Consider the following 26,355-nt stretch of genomic DNA (forward strand, 5'->3'; position numbering starts at 1 on the left):
AATATAAACAGATGTAGAGAGGGCTGGAAGGTTATAAATTAAATATGAGGGAAGCTAATAGGACTGGAGATACTGAGTGATAGGGGAAATTATAAAACTAAATTAAAAATAAAAGAAGGATGTACATGGACTGAAAATGAGAGAATGCAGCATCTTAGCCAGATCCTCTCTCCAGGAATTTTAAATGAGAGACACAGAGAAGACGGTAGATACAGAGGAGGAAGGGAAAGGCGAGGTTGTCAAGCAAGACTCAGCAGACCAAAGGCACGTTCATGAAAATGAGTCATACTGACTGCGGGGAACAGAAGCAAAGAGCAGAACTGGCACCACTGTATGTTTCCTCCTGAGGTGGAGGGGATTCTCTTTGCTCCCTTACCTCTCCACATACCTAGCAATGAGCCCTAAGACCTGAGGTTGTTTGTCCTCATCCTTTGAAATTAAAAATAGCCTATTACTACATCTGCCTGATGCTAAGGCATACATGACAAAGTGCTTTGGTTTAACCTGAGACATAAATTATAAAAACACTGAAAACTACTATAATAACCTTCAAGATAACGGTTATTTTTGTCCTGCTCAAAGCCCCACAGGGGACAATTGCTGGAACAGAAATGGGAAATATGGTGTATTTAATATCTTTGTGCCTAAAATCCACTGTTCCACCCCTTTGTATCATGTCAAGAGTTTGAAAATTTTTTAATATTTTAATTTCTTCCAATGAGATAAGATATCAAGAGTAAGGTGTGTGGGCCTTGAGATTTTATTCCTGTTAAACAAGTGTTGTAAAATAATAAAAGCAAAGCCCTGAGCAGATTGCCTATATATAACATGCATTAAAAAAGCTAAGATCTTAACCTTAATCTTCCCCAATCATGGCTCCAATATCCAAGAAAAACCTACCAAACTTGTAAAATTAACTGATTGCTACTTACATAGATGACATAAGTGAAAAGGAATAGAAGAGAAATCGGGAATGAAGTTCCTGGGACTTAATAGTCTTAGATATGAGGATAAGGACCTTAGGGGGATACAGATGGTACTATTTTTTGTTTGTGTGTTTGTTTGTTTGCTTCCTAGAAGAAGCCTTTGGCAAAGAAGAGGAAGGAGAATATAGAAAGTAAAGTGCCAGTAGTATAGATACTGCTGAAGATAATAACTGAGTATTTTTGGCTAACAAACTCATGGAGGAGGACACGGCAACTCACTCCAGTATTCCTGCCTGGAGAATTCCGCGGACAAAGGAGCCTGATGGGCTCCATAGGGTCACAAAGAGTTGGTACACAACTGAAGTAACTTAGCTAGCAGTAGCAGGCTTAGAAATATAATAGACGTTTTAGCAAACAATTAAGTACAAAGAGGAGAATCAAAAAATATTTTGCAACTCACATGAACTATAGGAATTTAAGCCAAATTTGAAGTAGAAGGAAAAAAATGGACAAGAAAAGTATAAAACTGAGTACAAGACTAAAATCAAGGGTAGAGGAGGCTCAAGTTTTCATAAAGAAAATAATAGCACTGGGGGACTTCCCTGGAAGTCCAGTGTTTAAGATATTGCCTTCTAATGTAGGGAGTGCAGGTTTGATCCCTGGTTAGGAAACCAAGATCACACATGACTCCTGGACAAAAAAGTCAAAACATAAGATAGAAGAAACAATGTAATAAATTCAATAAAGATTTTTAAAATTGCCCACAACAAAAAAACAAAATCTTAAAAAAAGAGTAGGTAACAGAACAATAACTGAAGAACAGTAATTGTAGCCAATATTATCTGTAGACCAACACACAGAATATGGAAAGCAAACACAGTAAAATTAAAATGTGGATTAAATTAAGGTAGGGAATATATTCCACAGTTAATCCCTATGGTGTCTGACTGGGCTCCTGAATAGCATCATTATATGAAAGGAACAATGAGCTGTTAAGGAACCCACCCTCACTGGGCTCTGTGCAGCTTGGCCTGGGATTCAGGTCACTGAGATTCTACCTTCTCCCAGTCTGGCTAGAGTTAGTCAAGAGGAGATTAACATAAAGCCATGGCAGTGTCCAATTCTGGCAAAAGCCCATAAATATATTTTAAAGAGTAATTTGGTACTTTAAAATAGAAGTGGGTATTGGGCATCAAAATGAGCTCGTGTGCATGCATGCAAAGTCACTTAGTCATGTCCTACTCTTTGTGACCCCATGGACTGTAGTCTGCCAGGCTCCTCTGTCCTTGGGGATTCTCCAGGCAAGAATATTGGAGTGGGCTCTCATGCCCACCTAACAGGGAACCTTCCTGACTTCAGGATCAAACCCATGTCTCTTATGTCTCCTGCACTGGCAGGCAGGTTCTTTACCACTAGCACCATCTGGCTGAGACCAATTCAGAGAAAGCTATCTAATATCTTTTTGTTTTTTTTTTTAATAGATTACTAGACTAGTAGAGAAGAAAGGAGAAGATACCATAGGTAGAAAACAATATACCACCCCCCACCAAATCCCTCCTACCACCCTCATAAACAACTAAAAGGAGCTGGATGAATTTCTATAGTTACCCAATGTTGATTAATGGATCAGGGCCATCCTGAGGGATGGCTCCATGTAGCTGGATGCTGAGGGGGAAATGCTTGGCTCTTTTTTATTTAGCATTTTGATTAACACCTCAGATCAAGACACAGATGGCAAGCTTATCAAATTTGGGGATGATATAAGGCTGAGAGTTATAGCTAATATGTTGGATGTCAGAATCAAGATTTAGAGAGCTTAACAAGCTGGAATAATGAGCTACAGCTAAGAATATGAAAGGGAGCACAGTGGGAAGCATAGTTTTGCATTATGGTGTCCAAAAGATAGCTGAACATATATACTCAGAATAGGGTTCAAAATGTTATAGCTATTCCTAAGTAACAGACTTCAGAATTTTTCTTAATGCAAACTGAAAATATATCAATAGTCACTATATACTAAATTAAACATTTAATTAAATTTTAATGTAAACTTCACCTACCAAGAAGTATTTCAGATGGTTTACAAAACAGAACCTGCACAAAAATACTATTAAAATGCTCCAAAGAATGCAGAAAAATAGAATATTAGGAATATTGTACTTTCACTTATACAAAAGACATTATCTGAGCATGTACTCTGGCTGAAAGAGTATTTTTTGCCTATTGGACATTTATTCTTCAAATTTTAGATCCTAGAATGGCCTTCTCTGATTCCCCAATTTAAATGATGCTCCCTTTCACTATTCTTTTAGAGTATCCTGGTCATTTGTCATACCATTTAGGACAAATTGAACTTATATATTCTGTGTTTGTATTTTCTTAATCTCTCTTGTCACTAGACTGCAAACTCCATGAAGGCAAGGACCAAGTGCTTTGCCTAAAACTGTGTAATCAAGGTGTAGCACAGGACTTGACACACAGTAGATTTCAATAAATCAATCCTGAATTAATGAATAAATAAGCTAAGAACTGGGGACTAATAGTTTGGAAGAAGAGATGTCAAGAGGTAAGGTCTGGAGTGCCCTGGTGTACCCTGCTGGTCTAGTGGTTAAGACTCCCTGGTTCCACTGCAAAGGGTGTGGGTTTGATCCCTGGTGGGGAAACTGAAGTCTTGCATGCCTTGTGTGGCCAAAATAAAGGTAAAGTCTAATATGAATAATGTTCTACATGAAAGTATGACGCTGTTTCTGTGAAAATATAGAATTGGTCTAGGGAACTTGGGGAAAAGCTCTTTGAAGAAATCAACTTGATTTCTGGCTCACAGAGATGAACAGGAGTTCACTTTGGAAAGAAAAAGACACCAGACCAAGGAAAGAACACGGGCAAAGGAATGAAGTCACACAAGGACAGAAGGCGCGTGGGAAACGGTGGGAGGAGTCCAGTGTGGACGGGGCATATGGTACCGGAAACGAGGGGCTGAAAGTGACACTGGGACATCTTGAGCTCTCTACTATCATTTAACCACTAATTGCCAAAAGGAAACATATTGAAGAAAAATAAGCACAATAATGAAGAAACTAGAAATTGCACATGAGTCAGAACACAAAGCACTCTGGATAACCTGGAAGATAAAACATTAAAAATGTATTGATATTAATATGAGGGACATTACATATATTTTCAGATTTTGGAAGTGATCTTAGGCAGACAATATTTTAAATCTATTTTAATTGAATAAAGTTAATTTGGAACCAATGAAGGAAGGCATTTTGATTTAAAAAAAATTAAAATCTTTGCCATTTTTAGAGCACTTCAGCTGATTGTTACAGTAATATACTTCTAATTGGTGAGAAGATTTAAGTAGAAGGAACATGACTCTTCTATTACCATTCCAAATAAAAATATTTCTTAGTCTAAAGGGGGTCATCACTTTCACCTGTCTGTGTCATCAGTATCACCTACGTTACCACCTATAAGCTATTCTAAAATCTATATTTCAAAATTGTAACTAGAGAAATTTCCCTCTCTGACTTCAAATATTTTCAATTGTGTGGGTTTTTCACATCTCTATTAATTGTTCTGCTCAGTCCTCAAACTGTTCAATACTGTTTTCCACTTTCTACTCTCAAGCTTGTACCTTACTCTTATTAATGTCAACATCCATCACTGACCTAGTTTTCAAAAGTTCTCCCAACTCTGCCCTGTTTCCCCAACTTTAATAAGTGTTATCCCTCCTGACTTTCAAATACTTTCTCCTCTTCCCCTCCCCATGGACTCTCATTTTTCATTCTCACAGGGGCTACAGCAACCCTCTTCTGACAATTTCTCTACCTTTCTCTTTTATCTAATCTAACCTCAACCCTGCAGCCAGAAATACTTTGCTAAAATAAATACAGAACCCTAGCACAGCCCTGGTTAACAACCCTACTTTCTAAAGCAGCAACGCCTTGAGAATTTGGGATTTGAAGAATCAGTAGGAGAAAGGTAGCATCAGGACAAGGACTTCTGGGTTTCTCTTACCCTCTGGCAATCTTATCTATGAGGCAGACTCTGCGACCCACAGACTAGAGCCCACCAGTCTCTTCTGTCCATGGGATTCTCCAGGCAAGAATATTGAAGTGAGTTGCCATGCCCTCCTCCAGAGGATCTTCCTGACCCAGGGATTGAACCCACGTATCTTATGTCTCTTACATTGGCGGGCAGGTTCTTTACCACTAGCACCATCTTGGAGGCAGCCTGTAGGAACCATCTCTTAATGAGTATATCAATGAGTATATCCTAGGTATCAGTACTTCATTCCTCTAACTGCCAAACTAATTTGAAATATATATATATGCTATATTTTATTTATCCATTTATTAGCAAGTGAAAATATGGGATGTTTCCACATTTTGGCTTTCACAAGTAATGTTGCAAAATATTTATGTTTTATGAGAATACATGCTTTCATTTCTCTTGGGTGTATATTTCATTTCTGTTGGGTCATATGGCAAACTCAGTGTTTATCTTTTTTAAGGAGCTGTCAAACTTTTTCAAAGTAGTCTCATTATTTTACATTCTCATCAGCAATGTATGAAGATTCCAGCTTTTTTACATCCTCACCAACACATTGCCTTTTTGACTAGTGGATATGAAGTGACATCTGATTACAGTTTTGATTTCCATTTCCCTAATGACTAACAATATTGAGCATCTTTTCAGAAGTTTAAAAGCCATGTGTACTTAATATATCTTCTCTGGAGAAATGCCTGTTTAAATTCTTTGACCATTTTTCAACTAGGTTGTCTTTTTTTATTGCTGACTTAAAAGACTTTTTTCTGGATGCAAATCTATTCTTATCAGATACACATTTGCAAATATTATCATCCATTCTTTGAGTCTCTACACATTCTATTTGCTTTCTTCAATACATTTTAGCCATGATATTTTGTCTAATAATTTGCAGATTATGGTATCAACTGTTCACATATAAAGCCTATTGTGCAGACACTACACACAGGAAAGAAAAAAGAAAATGACACTTTGTGAATGGTTCTAATACTTGAGAAGTTTCCAATTCTTTTTCATTTGCACATCTTTAAAAGGTTTAGTTGTAAAAATACAACAGCCTTAACATATTCTGGTATGCTAAACAATGGCCCCCAAAGATATCTGAATCTAATCTCTGAAACCTCTGAGTGGCCCCTTATATGTGAAAAGAGACTTTGCAGGTGTGATTAAATCAAGGATATTGAGGTGGCAATATAAATCTGGGCTATCCTGAGTGCCCTTACAAGAGGAAAAGAGAGACTGGGACAGAATTGACATTAAAGAAGTAATAAGACACCAAAGCAGGATGCTATACCACTAGTTTTGAAGACAGAGAAAGAGGCCATGAACCAAGGAATGCAGCTCTAGAATCTGGAAAAAGGTCAGGAAATAGATTTCAAAAAAAAAAAGGAAATAGATTTCCCTCTAGGTGCTTTGAAGGGAGTGAGGCTCTGACTACACCTTGATTTTGCCTCAGTTATACTAATTTTGGATTTCTGACATTTAGAAGTATGAAAGAGTAAGTGTGTCATCTTAAGCAACCAAGTTTGTGGTATTCTTAGATCAGTCATAAAAAAATACATATATGTACATGAAAATTCTTTACACAGAAGCATAGATTTATATTCTATGTTTTGTTCATTACAAGTATGTATGATGCCCTCTTTGCCAGGTGTTTGTGACAACACAGTAATGAAGTAGACACAGTCCCTCCCTCCAGGATGCCATTCTCCTCTGTGGCAGGACAGACTAGACATACAGCAGGTAAAATATGAGAAGTACTAGGATTGGGGCCCTGTTTTTCTAAGGGATATACAGCAGATATACTTAACTCCTAAAAGGTTCTAGGATTTGAGAAAGAACTGACTAGCAAGATTGCCTAGAATTTCCCAGAAAGGGTGACATTTCTAACCTAAGTCCTGAAAGGTTACTAGGAGTCTACTAGAGAATTAGGTTGCAAGGGAGGAAAATTAAAGTATGTATGTAGAGAAGGCAAAAGCCTCATGAGAAGGAATGGCATGCATTGAGACATGCAAGATTCTAAGATGGCTGGGGTTCAGCATGGGAAGGAAAAAGGATGAGGTTTCAGGGGTTCACAAAGGGCAAAATCATGAAGGGTCTCGTATGCCACACTAAGTGGCCTGGGCAGTCAGTTGACAATGAGAATTTTAAAACTTATGGCAGTGATCATCATACCGGCCTATGGGAAAGATTTTTCTCATTGAAAGGAGACCAAAGGGTGGTGGAAAGAAGGACTGAGTAAGGCCAGGTGGTGGTCCTCACTGCCGTGGATCTAAGGGAAACGTAAGAAGTCTGAGCAAGTCAGGGAGAACCACTGGAATAGAAAAACATGGATAGAGGATCAAAACATCTCTAAGTAGTGATTTCATATGAATTTTTATAGCAACATTCACAGGAAAAAGGAAGCAAAGGAAGCAAAATCTCAACATAGAAAACAGAAGCATATCCATCTTGTCAAACTTAAATTTATTTGCTAAGGAGTAGACACTATTATTCCTTCTTAAGTGATGATTTGAAGAGCTTTTCAACATTTGAAAAAACATACAGGTGCAGAAGATTTAGGAAACAGGTCATTTGGCAAAAGTTGCAGATGACTAAAGAGTTGCTATTTCCTTCTGCAAGAGATGTAATTACTCAGTCTCTCTGCCTGGTGGACTCATAAAGGAGAGCTCACAATACTTTTAAAAGTTCGTCCTATCTTTGATACACACAACTCTTTGCCAGGACATTTCATAAAATGCTCTTTTAAACAATTCAGTTAATAAAGATGTAAATTTCAGTCTTCTGTCTTGGCCAAAATAAACTAGCCCATAAGTAGTTGAGCTAAATCTTTTCAATAATATAAAATTCAATATAGTCATGTTAGGGAAAGCACACTGATTGAAGCCGCCCACCCTGGCCAGGCACCATCGTAACCATTTGCATGAGTTGTTTTATGATTAGAGATCCTGATAAGGAATATGGAACTAATAAGCCACCACCAACCAAGAGAGTTCAGGAAAGGTCGAAAGGAGACACTGCATGTCCGTCCACTTCCCAGAATCCCTCTCACTAGCATCCATCTTGACTGAGCAACGTGTGTGCCACCAGGAAAGACTCTGAATTAGAATAATTGGCCAAAGACCACCCAGGAAACTAATCCCATCACCATAAAACCCGAGACTGCGAGCCACGTGGCAGTGCTGTTCTCCTGGGGTCTCTCACCCTATTGCTCTCCACCTGGGTGCCCTTTCCCAATAAAATCTTGTGCTTCGTCAGCACAAGTGTCTCCTCAGACAATTCATTTCTGAGTGTTAGACATGAGCCCAGTTTCAGGCCCTGGAAGGGGTCCCCCTGCATGCAACTGTCATAGAAACCAAACTTTCTAAAAGTACTAAGATTAAATTCACATTTTATCAGTAACCGCAAGTACATGATGGAGAAGGCAATGGCATCCCACTCCAGTACTCCTGCCTGGAAAATCCCATGGACGGAGGAGCCTGGAAGGCTGCAGTCCATGGGGTCACTAAGAGTCGGATACGACTGAGCGATTCACCTTCACTTTTCACTTTCATGCATTCGAGAAGGAAATGGCAACCCACTCCAGTGTTCTTGCCTGGAAAATCTCAGGGACTGGGGAGCCTGGTGGGCTGCTGTCTATGGGGTCACACAGAGTTGGACACGACTGAAGCGACTTAGCAGCAGCAGCAGCAGCAAGTACATGATATATTATTCTTTAAATCACAAAGATTTCTTAGATTATTGTGCTTTGTTTGATATCCATACCTCCTTATATATAACAGCAAATTAGTTGAATTGCTGTACTAGGCTTAAGTTGCAGATGCCAAGTTATTTCTGGGTGAAATATTAATGAAGATAATTAACTGCCTTTCAAACTCAATCATAATTTATCTGGAATCAAATATGAAACAAATTCCATTTTTACTTTATAATCTGATGAATTAAAATTTTTTTCACATAGTTCTCACTGGATCACTAGGAAACCTGTTTTTCTTCATTTTTCCCATTCTTTCAAAAATATTTCTTGTCTATTGGTAGCAATACAATTTCATTCCAGTACAATTAGGACTCCCCCTAATCCCAAACATTTTTTAAGGGCAAAATAAAACAAAATATTCTAGTGTTTGTCTGGCCTTGTATTTTACAGTCAGCTTCTCTGTGGCTCCCTATAGACTATACTCAGCTATTCTATCCAAACAACTCTTAATACACACACACACACACACACACACACACACACACAAAACTTTTATCAAAGCACACATGTTGCCTCTGGTCATATCTAAACTCACCTTTTCATTCATTCAACCAACATAACTGACAGTCTATTGTGGGCCAGATCCTGTGTTAAGCCCTGGGGATGGAGAAATGAACTTGAGTCAATACACCTGAATTAAAATGAACCTGATTCAATAAACAATCAGGTTAGTAAGAGAAACAGAAAAGTATATGGCTAAAAAAAAAAAAAAAAAACTAAATATATTGATAAAGGAAAAAAAGGAAGATCCTCTCACCTACCATGGAAATGGAAGTAGGAAAAGTGCTTCCTGGATCAGGCATCACTTTGTCTTATCCCAAAGGAAGAGGAGCCTCATGAAAGGAGGAAAAAGAGTGTGCCAGGTGGAATACATAGTCATGGAACTTCTTTAAGGTCCTGTTAAGGAGCTGGTGCATGCAGAAGAGACCAGGAGAAACTGCCAGAGAGCACTGGCATGGTCACATGTCTTTCAGTGTGATGACTGATGGCTCTTAGTGAATAGTAGATATCAGGTGGTTAAGACAATATTGTAACATCTGTCACTGGTTGTAGCAGACAGCAAGAGGAAAAGAGAAGCTTGAGAAAATGCTTAGGAGGCAAACTTATTAAGACCTGATGGTCTAGTTGTGTATTTACAAATATGTTTTAAATACCTACTAACTTTCAGGCATCATTCTAGGTGCCGTGGATATAGCTGAAAAGAAAAGTAAAAAATAAAGAGCAGTTCTTTCTTTATTGGAATTTTACTATTTAATCATAGGAGAGAGAGATAAAGTATTTTAAAAAATAAATGCATAATATTTTAGTTAGTAATTAAGTACCATGAAGAAAGATAAAGACCAGTAAGGGGAATAAGGAGCTTCCCAAGTGGCATTAGTGTTAAAGATCCCATCTGCCAATGTAGGAGACATAAGAGACATAGGTTCAAGATCCCCTGGAGGAGGGCACAGCAACCCACTCCAGTATTCTTCTTGCCTGGAGAATCCCAAGGACAGAGGAGCCTGGAGGGCTACTGTCCATGGGGTCTCACAGAGTATGACACAACTAAAGCAACTTAGCACACATACATGCATGGGGAATAGGAAGTGATGAACAGAATGATTTATTACAGGAGTTGCACAAAGATTTGTTATGAGCAGAGGCGGGAATGAAGGAAGGGATGAAGGCAGGACATGGGGAGAGAAGAATGGAGGATGTTGAGGTGTGGGGGTGCTTTCATGTCCTATTCTTTGAAAATAATATCACTAGGATAAGAGACATAACTGGAAGTAACTTTCCTAAAGTATCATTATTTTGGCACATTCTATTCTGTTGATTGAATTAGGTAATCATCCAGGCCTGTTGTCACACACAGATGGGAATTAAATCCAACACCTTGACACTAGACAGTGATGGAACTCAATAGCAGCAAACATCTGCTGACAGGATACAGACATAAATTCCACTCTTAAGTGTTCTGTTTGTTTTAAATGAGGCATAATTTTAATACTGGTCCCCTCAATGATATTCCTAAAGACAAAGAGACCTGGCTAATATTATCTGTGGTTTGAATATTCCATAAAATCCATTAGCACAAGTATTTCAGAATTTACTGAATTGTGTTGCCCACAGCTATATGTACAATCTATGTGCCCGTCAACAGATGAGTCAAAGAATTTGTAGTGTATATAAACAAGGACTATTATCCAGCCATGAGAAAGACATTCACCATTTGTGACAATGTAAATGGACCTAGAGGATAGTACACTGAGACAAGTCAGACAGAGAAACACTATATTATATCAACTTATACATGTAATCTAAAAGTGCCAAACTCATAAAAACAATAAAATGGCGGTTTCCATGGGATAGGAGTGGAGGGATAAGGCAAGGTTAGAATAATTTTTTTAACAGTATGAACTTGGAATGAATAGTAAAGAAGCCAAAGAGATCTAATGCACAGTAATGTGGACAACAATATAGTCTTATAACCAAACTTACTGAGACTAGAAGTATTCCAAACACTGAAAAGAAATGATAATTATGTAATATTATATGTGTGTATCATCACTGCAATTGTAATATTACAACCTACAAATATATATTTTAAATTTATTATTATTATTTTTTTTACTTTACAATATTGGTTTTGCCGTACTTCAACATGAATCCGCGACGGGTGTACACATGTTCCCAATCCTGAACCCCCCACCCACCTCCCTCCCCATACCATCCCTCTGGGTCATCCCAGTGCACCATCCCCAAGCATCTGTATCCTGCATTGAACCTAGACTGGTGATTCATTTCTTATATGATATTACACATGTTTCAATGCCATTCTCCCAAATCATCCCACCCTCTCCCTCTCCCACAGAGTCCAAAAGACTGTTCTATACATCTGTGTTGAATTAAATTGTACACCTTAAATTTATGCAATGAATGTTATACATCAAATATATTGCAAGAAAATTTTAAAAATAGACCACTATGTATACTAAGGGCTTCTCAGGTGGCTCAGTGGTAAAGAATCCACCTAACAAAATGCAGGAGACTTGGGTTTAATCCCTGGGTTGGGAAGATCCCTTGGAGAAGGAAATGACAACCAACTTCATTATTCCTGCCTGGAAAATCCCATGGACAGAGAACCTGGAGGGCGTCAGTCCATAGGGTCACAAAAGAGTCAGATACAACTTAGTGACTAAACAACTGGAGTGGGTAGTCACTCCCTTCTACAGGGGATCCTTCCAAACCGGGGATCAAACCAAGGACTCTTGAATTGCAGGCGGAAGAATCTTTACCATCTGAGTCATCAGGGAAGCCCTAAACACAACAATGTATTTTGTGTGAAAAACAAAGATCAGAGTAAACCAACTCTAGCTTTTCCCAAATGGGTCCGTTATTGTCTGTGATGTGTTTAATGTTTATGAAAGTAAAATCACTGAATACAAACCTACAGACTAACTCAACAGGCAGTGCAGTGACTGTGCTAACTGAAAATTATTAAATCTTAAATTGCATTCCTATTATGAGCCAGGTATAGCCTAAATAAAATAAGCTGATGCACTACCAATATAGAATAAAGACAAACTGTCATTTACTTGTGTGTTAAAAGTGAATTCAATTTGTTATTTCTGGTATTACTGAGAAAACTTACTAGAATATAAAAACCTTGATGATAGTGACCAAAATCTATCAATTTAAATTTTTTTAGAGTTTACCACTAAAACATAAATTCTCTCTATTTGTACCTTCTATAAAATCCCTAACTTCTTTAGCTTTTGATTGCTTAAAGGTAATTAAAAACCAAAAAATAGAGCAGGAACTCAATAAGCTCCGTTGCTATCAGTAGTCAAAGTCTCCTCCATCAATATTTACACCAACTGAATTTAAGCATCATTCCTTTCTTTGTTCACCCATATCTTCTAAATTAGTCAAGGTTAAAAAATAATAAAAAAGAGACTCTTCTCCCCGATTAAAGTTTCAAAAATACTTCCAGCTTGCCTAATTTCTTTCCTATAGTTCTAGTCTTAATTTAGGTGTACTTACAGTTAGAAGTGGACATGGAACAACAGACTGGTTCCAAATAGGAAAAGGAGTACGTCAAGGCTGTATACTGTCACCCTGCTTATTTAACATATACAGAGTACATCATGAGAAGCTGGGCTGGAAGAAGCACAAGCTGGAATCAAGATTGCCGGGAAAAATATCAATAACCTCAGATATGCAGATGACACCACCCTTATGGCAGAAAGTGAAGAGGAGCTGAAAAGCCTCTTGATGAAAGTGAAAGAGGAGAGCAAAAAAGTTGCCTTAAAGCTCAGGATTCAGAAACTAAGATCATGGCATCTGGTCCCATCACTTCATGGGAAATAGGTGGGGAAACAGTGGAAACAGTGTCAGACTTCATTCTTTTGGGCTCCAAGATCACTAAAGATGGTGATTGCAGCCATGAAATTAAAAGATGCTTACTCCTTGGAAGAAAACTTATGACCAACCTAGATAGCATATTCAAAAGCAGAGACATTACTTTGCCAACTAAGGTCCATCTAGTCAAGGCTATGGTTTTTTCAGTGGTCATGTATGGATGTGAGAGTTTGACTGTAAAGAAAGCTGAGTGCCAAAGAATTGATGCTTTTGAACTGTGGTGTTGGAGAAGACTCTTGAGAGTCCCTTGGACTGCAAGGAGATCCAACCAGTCCATTCTAAAGGAGATCAGCCCTGGGATTTCTTTGGAAGGGATGATGCTAAAGCTGAAACTCCAGTGCTTTGGCCATCTCATGCGAAGAGTTGACTCATTGGAAAAGACTCTGATGCTGGGAGGGATTGGGGGCAGGAGGAGAAGGGGACGACAGAGGATGAGATGGCTGGATGGCATCACTGACTTGATGGACGCGAGTTTGAGTGAACTCCGGGAGATGGTGATGGACAGGGAGGCCCGGCATGCTGCGATTCATGGGGTTGCAAAGAGTTGGACACGACTGAACTGAACACATTGTACTGTACAATATTAACTTTTTCATTGGTATTTTGTCAACATCCTTATAAGACACTGAAGGCCTGATGCCTTTTACATAAGTGATTAAAGCACCAATTAACGGCATAAAATATATTCATTTGTGTTGGGCTTTGGCTTTCTCAGAGTAAGCCTGTGCTCACACACGAAAGCAAGTGACCAGAGGTGAAGTATAGAGAGCGGTGAGTCAAATATCCCAAACACTCACATTCCAGATAACCAGTGGATATGTGCATTTCCTATATTCATACTTAATGAGAGGCAGTGTGTTTTCGACAAAGGAAAACTGAAGCAATTACTAAGAAACAAGGTTATGAGTTCTAGACCTGGGACACACACCCTGGGCTATATGTCAGTGTCCTCATGGGTTACTCCTCGTCCATTTCCTTACCAGAACTGTTGCAGTGGACAGGGTCAACAGGTCTTCCATTTTTATCAGAGCAGGCTACTGCTCGAAAGCGCAGGCCTTCTCCACATTCTCTGGTGTCTCCTTGTAGCCGCAGTCCTCTATGAGGCTCCTTTCTGCTTTCAGGAAGGATGCAATCTGACCAGTTTCCATAAGGATGAGATGTAAACACATCACAAGGACACGGTTCTGTTTCCACTAGAGGGTACAAGTCAGCATCATGGCATTTCTCCTTCTTTCTGCTTTTCCCTGTTCCAACAAGAGACATGGATGTGTTAATTTCACATCTGTTGTTTTGTTAAGTTGTTCACATTTCAAAGCTCTTAGGCAATTAAGTCAAATAAAATAAAGCCTTTCTTTTTTTTTTTTCACTTTTTTTTTTCCCTTTAACACAGAAGTAAATCCTAGGACAATGAAGCAATTCCCACAGCAACTGTGAAATTTAAGTTAACTGGGGGGAAAAAAGGCTTCATGTTGGAGAGTGGCAAAACATACTTAGAAAAAAATTTGCTACAGTGGCTTGACAACTAGAAAAATTCTTGTTGATTTATATTGATGTCTATAATTTGTTGATAAAAACTGACTACCTTGTCTCCATTTTCCTTGAAAGTAATGGTTTCCAAGGAAGCGAATAAAATGGTGTAAGTATAACTCTGCCTTTTTTTCAAGTAACTTTTTAAAAAATAGCTTGTTGATTCAAGGAAAAAAAATTATATCCTCCCAGACAATGGCCTTGGAGTTAGCCTGGCTGTCACCTGGGGTGTGGTGGGCAGAGTGTAATTTATTTTGGTTCCTGTTACCAGGAACTCAGAAATGCTGACAGAAAAAATATATTGAAATAAACGCTCAATGCAAGTTGGGTAATTTAATCTGAGAAAAAGATATGACTTGCACTTTGAGAGACCTTTTTAACTTAAAGATTTTAGAATATGACCTTACTTTACCAGTTGGCTTTGATGGACCTTTCAGGTGTAATCCCAACTTTTGAGTAATGACAATGCAAAGTCATTTTTCAAAGCTGTGGGTACTTGTCAATTACGTTTAATGGATTCTGAGACCCTCTGTAACTTGACGCAACTTTGCTACTAACACACTTCCTCTAGATTTTTAAGTTCTAGATATAATAATTTCACTTTGTTTCTTCATTAGTGGGCCATTAGTGAGAGTCATGGCTGGTTATTTTAAATAGTAGGGAGCTTTATTAATCTATTTCCAGTCTTAAATGGCCGCTTTGGAAATGCTTGCTATAAGCTGATAATAGACTACTTTCTCATTGTGAAACAGTTTACGTTTGCTGTGTCACTCAGTCGTGTCCAACTCTTTGCAATCCCATGAACTATAACCCGCCAGGCTCCCCTGTCCATGGGGATTCTCCAGGCAAGAATACTGGAGTGGGTTGCTATGTCCTCCTCCAGGGGATCTTCTCAGCCCAAGGATCAAACCCAGGTCTCCCTCATTGCAGGTGGATTTTTGACCCTCAGAGTCACTAGGGAAGCACATGAATACTGGAATGGGTAGTCTATCCCTTCTCCAGTGGATCTTCCTGACCCAGGAATCAAACCTGAGAGCCTATGTTGCATGCGGATTCTTTACCAGATGAGCTATCAGGGAAGCTCCAGAAGTTTACATTACACACAACAATTCTACAGTTGTCACCTGGAGGACTAGCTGTATCTCTTCTGTGATGCTTCTGGACACAATAAATAAGGATTCCTATAAGTTCTGAAAGATCTTGTAGAAGCTTTGGACACATCACTGTCTCTCTAGGGTGATATACTTCTTGCATCTACCATTAGGGCCACTTGCTGAGAATAAGTTTGAGAAGCACTGCCTCTGTCTCTGCTGTGAGCATTTACTGCATGAGAGATGTATCAGTGGGTGAAGAGGATCAGCACCTTCTTATCAGCATTCAACATACCCAAGTATCTGGTGCTTCTCAAATGTCCAAAAAGTAGTTTTCTCCATCTCTTATATGTCCATTCTCTTCTCAACACACTTAACTCTAGATTTTTAGTCTACCTATGCCTTAAAACTGCTAACTCTCGCCAAAGTAATAACATCCTGACTATCTTTTACTTTTTATCTTTCAGACTTGATATTCAATGATAGCCTTGGAGCATTGACTACACCATCATTCTTGAAATATCCTTTCACACCTCAGCTTTCTGTCCCTCACCTCTGCTTCACACCCCCACCATCTTTCTGGGCACATTTTTTTTTTTTCATGTATTTGTTGAATTCTTCTCCCTCTGTACCTCTCTTAACTGATGGGTTTCCAAAGGCATAGCCTTAGACTCTCTTTTCTGATCCCCACAAAGAGCATAATCCTCTGTACCCCTTATGTCCCTAATTATTATCTTCAGCCCAGATTTCTTACTCAAACTTTGGGGCCACAGACTGGAAATCTACACCTAAAGGATCAAACTCACCCTGGCAACAGCCGTACTCACTCACTCTGACCATCATAACTTTTCCTTCTCCTTCTACATTACCCAGTTCTACCAATACTCATATTCAGCCCTCCACCAAATTCCCAGCTTAAATCACTATACTGGCTCCTTTCAAGATTTTATTGCCACCGTAACTCACTCCCTTCAATCTTTTCCCAGCACTTCAACCAGGACCAACTTACAAAGTTAGAAATCTGATCATATCATTCATCTACTTAAAACTTTCCACGGGCTTACCACAGTTCGTGGAATAAAGTCTAGACTCTTCACTTTGGTCATCAAAGTTCCATAGGATTGGGTCTGTGGATTTTTGTCTCACAACTATGCTGCACCAATCAGCTTGTGTCAAGTTAAAAATAATACTGAGTATTTTTAGTATTGAGTATTCTAAAAGCCACTCATTTAAGTTCTGGTCTTTGCATGTTCTATTCCAGGAAGGTCACCAGTTCTACCCTCTCTATATAGCCTATTTAATGACTACCTGTCCTTTAGGTCCAAACTGGGATTACTCCTCCAGAAAGTCATCCTTGAACACACTCTTTATCTCCGTTCTAGAAGAGGTATTCTTCTGTACTTGGGTAGCATCTGATGGGCAGAATGCTGGCTCTCCAAGAATGTTTACATCCTAATCCCTAGAACAACTAAACGTCTATGGCAAAATAAACTTTGTAGATGTAACTAAGATTATGGATGTTGGGATGAGATCATTTTGGATTATATGGTTGGGTCCAACATAATCACATGAACTCAAATTCAGAGAACCTTTCCAGGTTGAGTAGAGTCAACTGTGATAGAATACTCAAAGGGATATAATGTTACTGAATTTCAAGACTTTGGATGAAGAAAACCATAACGAAGGAATGTAAGCAGCTCCTAGAAGCTGGGAAAGAAAACATGTTCCCCTAAACCTTCTAGAAAAAAAAAAATCCTATCTTGACAACATCTTGTTAATAGTCCTATAAAATCTCTGACTTCAGACATAGAGAAATGTAAGGTAATAAATTTGCATTGTTTTAAGTCATAAAACTTGTGATAATTTGTTACAGAAGTAATAAAAACAAAAACTAATAAGTACCCTATACAACAGCTATTGTAGCAGGTACTACACTATGTTGTCACTAACCATACCAAAATTACCTAAATTATACTGGAAGCTCTTAAATTAAAATCAACTCTATCTATTTCTTTGTAGAGCTCCAAGGTCTAGCATACATAAATGATAAAAATTATTCCTTGAGTAATTGAACAAAGTTTTCTAAAAAGGTGAAAAAAAAGGAAAACATAAGAGAGAGAAAGAATAGGAATAAGGAAAATGTTCATGTACAATGTAACCAAGTTACTGGCAGAATATTCTGTAAAATATATGCCATCTCTATGTTTGTGATATCTTTCTCAATTACATGGGATCACTCTTTGAAGAAGGCTTTGAGCAAATTAGTTAATGCAGAGATAATTCTCACAATAAGAAACAAATTATCAGTTGTCCTTAACTTTGATTGGAAAATTCTGAAAGAGATGGGAATATCAGACCACATGACCTGCCTCTTGCAAAATCAGTATGCAGATCAGGAAGCAACAGTTAGAACTGGACTTGGAACAACAGACTGGTTCTGAATTGGGAAAGGTATACGTCAAGGCTGTATATTGCCACCCTGCTTATTTAACTTTTATGCACAGTCCACCATGAGAAACACTGGGCTGCATGAAGCACAAGCTGGAATTAAGATTGCTGAGAGAAATATCAATAACCTCAGATATGCAGATGACACCACCCTTATGGCAGAAAGTGAAGAAGAACTAAAGAGCCTCTTGATGAAAGTGAAAGAGGAGAGTAAAAAAGTTGCCTTACAGCTCAACATTCAGAAAACGATCATGGCATCAGGTCCCATCACTTCATGGCAGATAGATGGGGAAAAGGTGGCTGACTTTATTTTTCTAGGCTCCAAAATCACTGCAGATGATGATTGCAGCCATGAAATTAAAAGACACTTACTCCTTGGAAGAAAAGTTGTGACCAAATTAGACAGCATATTAAAAAGCAGAGACATTACTTTGTCAACAAAGGTCCATCTAGTCAAGGTTATGGTTTTTCCAGTAGTCATGCATGGATGTGAGAGTTGGACTATAAAGAAGGCTGAGTGCCGAAGAATTGACGCTTTTGAACTATGATGCTGGAGAAGACTCTTGAGAGCCCCTTGGACTGCAAGGAGATCCAACCCGTCCTTCCTAAGGAAATCAGTCTTGAATATTCATTGGAAGGACTGATGTTGAAGCTGAAAATCCAATACTTTGGCCACCTGATGTGAAGAACTGACTCGTTTGAAAAGACCCTGATGCTGGAAAAGATTGAAGGTGGGAGGAAAAGGGCACCACAGAGGATGAGATGGTTGGATGACATCACCGACTCAATGGACATGAGTTTGAGTAAACTCTGGGAGTTGGTGATGGACTGGGAAGCCTGGTGTCTACGGGGTCACTAAGATTCAGACACAATGAGTGACTGAACTGAACTAACTTTGATCACATTCTAGTCATAATCAGTATTAATCTTTGGATTTAGAACCAGGTAGTATTTTAACAATATTTTAAAAAATCAATCTCCACTACAACTCTGAAGACATTTTCCACCTTAAATTAGAAATTTATAACTTATTCTACAAAAACACAAGTCTACAATATTTAAAAGGTATTAGTTATCCAGTTATTTTGAATATATCATTATTTAGTAACCTAGGTAGATTTTTTATTTTTTAGACTGATAATTTACAGTACTGTATAAGCAACTGCTTTAGTTATCACTAAATCTAAAACTTGTGATTATCTAGTCTGCATAAAACACAGAGAACACTCAGATATTAAACTGAAGACTCTAGTTTAAAAAATGGAAAAATAAACACCTTACTTAGATGGTCCCCTATACAACGGAGGGCTTGTATTCATGTCTGTATGCTTCTGTGTGTGTGTCTATGTTAGAGAATAACATTGCTTTATAGTCTATGCCCATGTTTTTTAATACTATCATTCATGTTTGAGATTGCTTATTATATTTACTACCAAATTACATGGGAGAAACCAAAATACAAGCATTAGTATCACAACAATAAAAATAAGGCTTCAGAAGTGCACATTTTTCACTACTTATTTTTCTACCAAAGATATGGCAAACAAAAGAAGAGCAAAGAGTATTTTGCTCTCTATCCAACTTTACAAAGATTAACCCACTGTAGTTGCTGACTGAGAGTGAACTCAACGTTTCAGACAGAGGAAATTAAAGACAATGACAGAATGCTTGTAGTTTGGACAAACAGACCCTTAGACAGTTACATGCATTTCAGAAAGAATTATAATAAATCACACTTAACATCTTCCAAAGATCCCCTGGAGAAGGAAATGGCAGCCCACTACAGTATTCTTGCTTGGAAAACCCCATGGACAGAGGAGCCTGGTAGGCTACAGTCCATGGGGTAGCAGAGTCAGACACGACTGAGTGATTTCACTTTCACTTTCAATATCTTCCAATACATAGAAAAACAATACAATTACATTGTGATTTCTGTTTTTTTGTGACTAGCAGTAAGTTTCTACCAAGATGCATGCTAACTGCTTTACCAAACAAGAAGTTCAGTTCAGCTCACTCAGTCGTGTCCGACTCTTAGTGACCCCATGGACTGCAGCATGCCAGGCCTCCCTGCCCATCACCAACTCCCAGAGTTTACTCAAACTTATGTCCATTGAGTCGATGATGGCATTCAACCATCTCATCCACTGTTGTCCCCTTCTCCTCCCACCTTCAATCTTTCCCAGCATCAAGGTCTTTTCAAATGAGTCGGTTCTTTGCATCAGGTGGCTGAAGTATTGGAGTTTCAGCTTCAACATCAGTCTTTCCAATGAATATTCAGGACTGATTTCCTTTAGGAAGGACTGGTTGAATGTCTTTGCAGTCCAAGGGACTCTCAAGAGTCTACTCTAACAACATAGTTCAAAAGTAACAATTCTTCAGCGCTCAGCTTTCTTCACAGTCCAACTCTCACATCCATACATGACTATTAGAAAAAGCATAGCTTTGACTAGACAGACCTTTGTTGGCAATGTAATGTCTCTGCTTTTTAATATGCTGTCTAGCTTGGTCAAAACTTTCCTTCCAAGGAGCAAGAGTCTTTTAATTTCATGGTTGCAATCACCATCTGCAGTGATCTTGGAGCCTCCAAAAATAAAGTCTGACACCGTTTCCACTGTTTCCCCTTCTATTTGCAATGAAGTGATGGGGCCGGATGCCATGATCTTAGTTGAGCCCTAAGCCAACTTTTTCACTCTCCTCTTTCACTTTCATCAAGAGGCTTTTTAGTTCTTCTTCACTTTCTGCCATAAGCGTGGTGTCATCTGCATATCTGAGGTTATTGATATTTCTCCCGGCAATCTTGATTCCAGCTTGTGTTTCATCCAGCCCAGCGTTTCTCATGATGTTCTCTGCATATAAGTTAAATAAGCAGGGAGACAATATACAGCCTTGACATACTCCTTTTCCTATTTGGAACCAGTCTGTTGCTCCATGTCCTGTTCTAACTGTTGCTTCCTGACCTGCATACAGATTTCTCAAGAGGCAGATCAGGTTGTCTGGTATTTCCATCTCTTTCAGAGTTTTCCACAGTTTATTGTGATCCACACAGTCAAAGGCTTTGGCATAGTCAAGAAAAGAGAAATATATATATTTTTTTGTTTTGGAACTCTCTTGCTTTTTCGATAATCCAGCAGATGTTGATAATTTGATCTCTAGTTCCTCTGCCTTTTCCAAATCCAGCTTGAATAACTGGTAGTTCACAGTTCACATATCGTTGAAGACTGGCTTGGAGAATTTTGAGCATTACTTTACTAGTGTGAGAGATGAGTGCAATTGTGCAGTAGTTTGAGCATTCTTTGGCATTGCCTTTCTTTGGGATTGGAATGAACACTGACCTTTTCCAGTCCTGTGGCCACTGCTGAGTTTTCCATATTTGCTGGCATATTGAGTGTAGCACTTTCACAGCATCATCTTTCAGGATTTGAAATAGCTCAACTGGAATTCCATCACCTCCACTAGCTTTGTTTGTAGTGATACTTCCTAAGGCCCACTTGACTTCATATTCCAGATGTCTGGCTCAGGTGAGTGATCACACCATCATCATTCTCTTGGTCGTGAAGATCTTTTTTGTACAGTCCTGTGTATTCCTGAACCTCTTCTTTATATCTTCTGCTTCTGTTATGTCCATACCATCTCTGTCTTTTATTGAGCCCATCTTTGCATGAAGTATTCCCTTTATGTCACATATAAACCAGCTTTCACCATTTCCTCTTTGTAGCAGTTCCTTAGAGTTATCTGAGAGGCTATCTCCTGGGCAATAGTTCTCATTCAGACCTGGGATAAAGCCTAACTCACAACATGAGTGTTGTGCATTTGTCTTTCACTTGAAAATTTTGGTGACCACTAAGGGACTCAGAATATACTTGTCTCATTTGCCTGAACTTTATTTGGGGCCTTGACCCCCAGAAAAGGCCCTTTGTGCTAGTCTACACCCTCAGGGAGTCTAGACAACTGGGTAAGCCTCTCCTAGGTCTTGGATCTCCTGTGTTGGTTCACATTTCTTAAGGTTTTTGTGTGTGTGTGATTGTTAAACTCCTTGCCATGAAGAGTAAGTTTTCCTTCAACTTAGATTCAAGAAGAGGTAACTAGGTTATCCAGATGAAAGACAATGGGAAGATTTTGCTCTGTTAAAAGCCACTTGAGTGGGTTACTCCAGTTGAGAGAGGCTGGGAGGTTGCTCAGTTGAAATACACTGAGTAGTTTGGACTGGATGATTACATAGGAGTATTGATTGGCATCTTTTCTTGAATACTTTAAGCAGAGTTTGTCTGAATAAATTACCATGTGAGTACTTTCAGCTCCAAAGATAAGAGACACAGCTTTTCCCAACCAGTTACAGCTTTCTTAGTCAACTGGGAAACTTATGACAGCAGCAAGGGCAAGCCCTCATGCCATGCAATGGTCCCATAAGGAGACTGACTCATTAATTCAAAGAAATTTGTTTTGGGGACACATATAACATTGGTCATTCAGTGTTCCAAATATCCATGGAAATTTTATACAGCCAGAGGGAGAAACAGACTTTTGAAAGAGGTGAGATAAATCCAGGGTGCTTCCTAGAGGTGTTAAGCCCAACAGCATACCAGCCCACCATGCAGTCTTTTATTCTGACAAACTGACATTGAAATGGTTAACAAAGGCTTCAAAGCAGAAGAAAAGTGGTGTCAGATAAACCTTTGACTCATACCCTGCCAGGTTCATATATATATAGGAGCTTATACTTGCAAGTAGTTTGGAAATTAAGAAAACTTCATCCTGAAAAAGGTCATGATGGGACTCTCCTGACATTGCAACAGTGGCTTTTACATATGCAGTTAGAGACAAAGCTGGCTTTATATAATATTCTTTCAAAATTCTGACCCTAAGGGAACAAAAGTTCTTCTAGGAAGAGCTTACAATGATCTCCCTGAGTCTTTGAGATGTAAATGTTCTACCAGGTCTCAGAAACTCTTATCTGCTGCTGCTGCTAAGTCACTTCAATCGTGTCCGACTCTGTGGGACCCCATAGATGGCAGCCTACCAGGCTCCCCTGTCCCTGGGATTCTCCAGGCAAGAACACTGGAATGGGTTACCATTTCCTTCTCTAACGCATGAAAGTGAAAAGTGAGGTCGCTCAGTCATATCCAACTCTTAGCGACCCCATGGACTGCAGCCTACCAGGCTCCTCTGTCCATAGGATTTTCCAGGCAAGAGTACTGGAGTGGGGTGCCATTGCCTTCTCCGGAAACTCTTATCTAGACCATCTCTAATTTCTAAAATTGAAAAAAAAAGAGGGGGCAGGGGGCGGTCAGCTTTTATCCAAGAGTAAACTCCAAGAATAAACTCATTGCAACAGTTATTATAAACTACTGAGTTTTATATTGTAATACCAGATTCATGTCTTAAGTTTTAAAATGAAGCTGTGAGAACTCTGATTATATGTCTATGTATATATTATAGAATATCATGTTTCTACCTTTGGTGAGGTGTTATAAAAATTAAACTGTAAAAGAGACCGATTTAATTGGCTTAAATATAATGAAGTGCTTCAAGAAATTCTCAGAAATACAAATTAACCCAGTTTCTTTTAAGATCACATGATTGAGGATTAATCATTATCCAATGAAAACAAGCTTATTGGTTTAACTGAAAAACCAACAGCATGACAACACTACATGTGAAAATGTTATTGTATCTATGTTTACTGAATGTCAAAAAAGATCATATTACCACTAACAAAATTTGTCAGCATGAAAAATGATATTTTCATAAAATTCAATGCAAGCATGGTAGGATATTTTTAGGTGAATACTAAGAACGATTATGTCTTATTCTATTTCTACTTAAAAACAGTTTCTCTAAATCTTCTGGTAACTTGAAACTTTAGAATTTTACTAAGTTAAATGATAGGGATTGATCAACTGTCTAGATTATTTTCAAATAAAATACAGGAAAATTTATACTTGCTTAGCAATTAAAATCTCAAATTTCATATTCTTACCAAAAAAATAAAGATGTTTGGTTCACTGGGTACATATCTTGTACCACATGGAGAAAAAATTACATTGTGGAAAAATGTGTGTTTCTAGAGGTAACAGAATCAGAGAAGACAATGGCACCCCACTCCAGTACTCTTGCCTGGAAAATCGCATGGATGGAGCCTGGTAGGCTGCAGTCCATGGGGTTGCAAAGAGTCGGACATGACTGAGTGACTTCACTTTCACTTTTCTCTTTCATGCATTGGAGAAGGAAATGGAAACCCACTCCAGTGTTCTTGCCTGGAGAATCCCAGGGATGGGGGAGCCTGCTGGGCTGCCGTCTATGGGGTTGCACAGAGTCGGACACGACTGAAGTGACTTAGCAGCAGAGGTAGTGGAATATGTTCGTTAAGTTTGCCAATCAGGCATGCTAATGTGATAGTTCACAACTGTTTTCTCTTGGTTTTCACTAAAGATGGAGTTCTTAAGGTTTGAAAATTATGATTAATATATGAAATTAGAACCACTAAAATAAAGAAAATGTTTTCATATGCAAAATAACTTTTAAAAGGGTCAATAGAAAGGAAATGCATTCTATTAAGGGAAAACAAAGTAATTATTTTCAAAAGAGAGTCTAAGAGAAAAATAAAAAAGGGAACTCAAAGGATAAAATCTAAAACAAAAAAGGCAAATTATAGGCTTATGGAAAAGAAACCTTGAGAAAGAATTCGATGTATGATCAAGGCTGGCTAAGATTAACATGAACTTAATTGGTTGAAAGAATTCTAATATTAAAAATAAATTTTTGCAAAACTAGAATTTGAATCTCTCTGTTATGACCTCTTGCTAATGTTGGCATTTCTCAGAGAGCCCTGGAAAAATCAAAGAAAAATTAAAAAAACACAGAAAGTTATTAAACTATTTAGGTTTACTTGATATATTTAATTATATGATTAACATTATTAAATGAATGATGATGAATTTTAGGTAATATTATATGAATAAACATTGTTAATATAAATATTCTAGAGTTTACATGAAATTGCTAAATTTTAGTTGTCCTATGTTATCATTTATAGTCCAAATTATCTTAAAATGGAATAGAAATAGCCAAATTTCTTTGTCAATAGTAATCAGATCCTTAAAGATGCCATTTTAAAAGTCTTTTGCCATTTACAGTTATTTTATTCTGTTACCTTTATTAAAATTCTTCATCTTCAAGAAGATTCATAGAAAGGGCTGTTATGGGGACAATTACAGGGTTTTTTAATTAATTTATTTTTTACTGAAGGATCATTGCTTACAGACAATTACAGGTTTTTGACAACTTTCAGATTATACTACTGAACTGGGTAAGAAATTAAGGAATTCTAATGAATAATCTGATGACTTCATAAAATTGTTAACAGGAAGGCAACAAAATTAATTGCATAGGACTGAATGAACAGATGATAGGGTTATCACTTTTTAGACTATTTTTTCTCTTTAGACTTTTTGTCTAAAATATTACTGCTTAGCTTTGTTTTCTAGATATAAGGAAATATTTCTTGTATAATGACTAACAATCATTTGATAAATTATAACTTTGTAAGTAGAAGTGAAACATTTATCTTGTTTTTCCTACCTGATCCCTCCAGAATTGGATACTTTTTATTCTTATTTTCATGGAAATAAAGTTATTTGCATAAGTTCAAGAAAAATCTGTTCTCCTTTTAACAGGGCACAATGGAAACATTGGTTATGTTATCATAGCTTTGACTGGAATGTTGTGTTTCAGAATAAACATAGAATCAGATATAACCAGTCAGCTTTAAAAAACTAATATAAACTTCGTGCGTCTGTGCTTGCTCTGTTGTGCTCATGTCCATACCCTACTCTTAAGGATCCAGTGGACTGTAGTGTGCTAGGCTCCTCTGTCTATGGGATTATCCTGGCAAGAATACTGGAGTAGGTTGCTATTTTCTCCTCCAAGGGATCTTCCTGACCCAGTAATCCAGCGTGTGTCTTCTGAGCCTCTAGCTTTGTCGCAGAAAAATTCTTTACCACTGAGCCACGTGGGAAATCCCAAGAAAGGCTTTATGAAGCCATCAAACCCCTTAGAATGACAGCCTACTCCCTTATTTTCAGGGTTCTTGGCAACCTTGGTTGGTGGCTCAGAAGGTAAAGTGTCTCTCTGCAATGCAGGAGGTTTGTGTTCG

At 38.2% G+C, this 26,355-nt stretch overlaps 1 protein-coding gene across 2 annotated transcripts in view; it reads right to left on the reverse strand.

Annotated features, from left to right (window-relative positions):
* THSD7B (thrombospondin type 1 domain containing 7B) overlaps positions 1–26,355 on the reverse strand; it is a 1,048,668-nt gene that overhangs the window by 268,764 nt on the left and 753,549 nt on the right. For both annotated transcript variants that reach the window (XM_060411164.1, XM_027965001.3), the window contains one exon: positions 14,118–14,381. In XM_060411164.1, coding sequence (XP_060267147.1) covers positions 14,118–14,381 — 264 coding nt within the window. The remainder of the gene's footprint in view (positions 1–14,117; positions 14,382–26,355) is intronic.

This window comes from Ovis aries, chromosome 2 (assembly GCF_016772045.2).
Source record: "Ovis aries strain OAR_USU_Benz2616 breed Rambouillet chromosome 2, ARS-UI_Ramb_v3.0, whole genome shotgun sequence".
Lineage (NCBI taxonomy): Eukaryota > Metazoa > Chordata > Mammalia > Artiodactyla > Bovidae > Ovis > Ovis aries.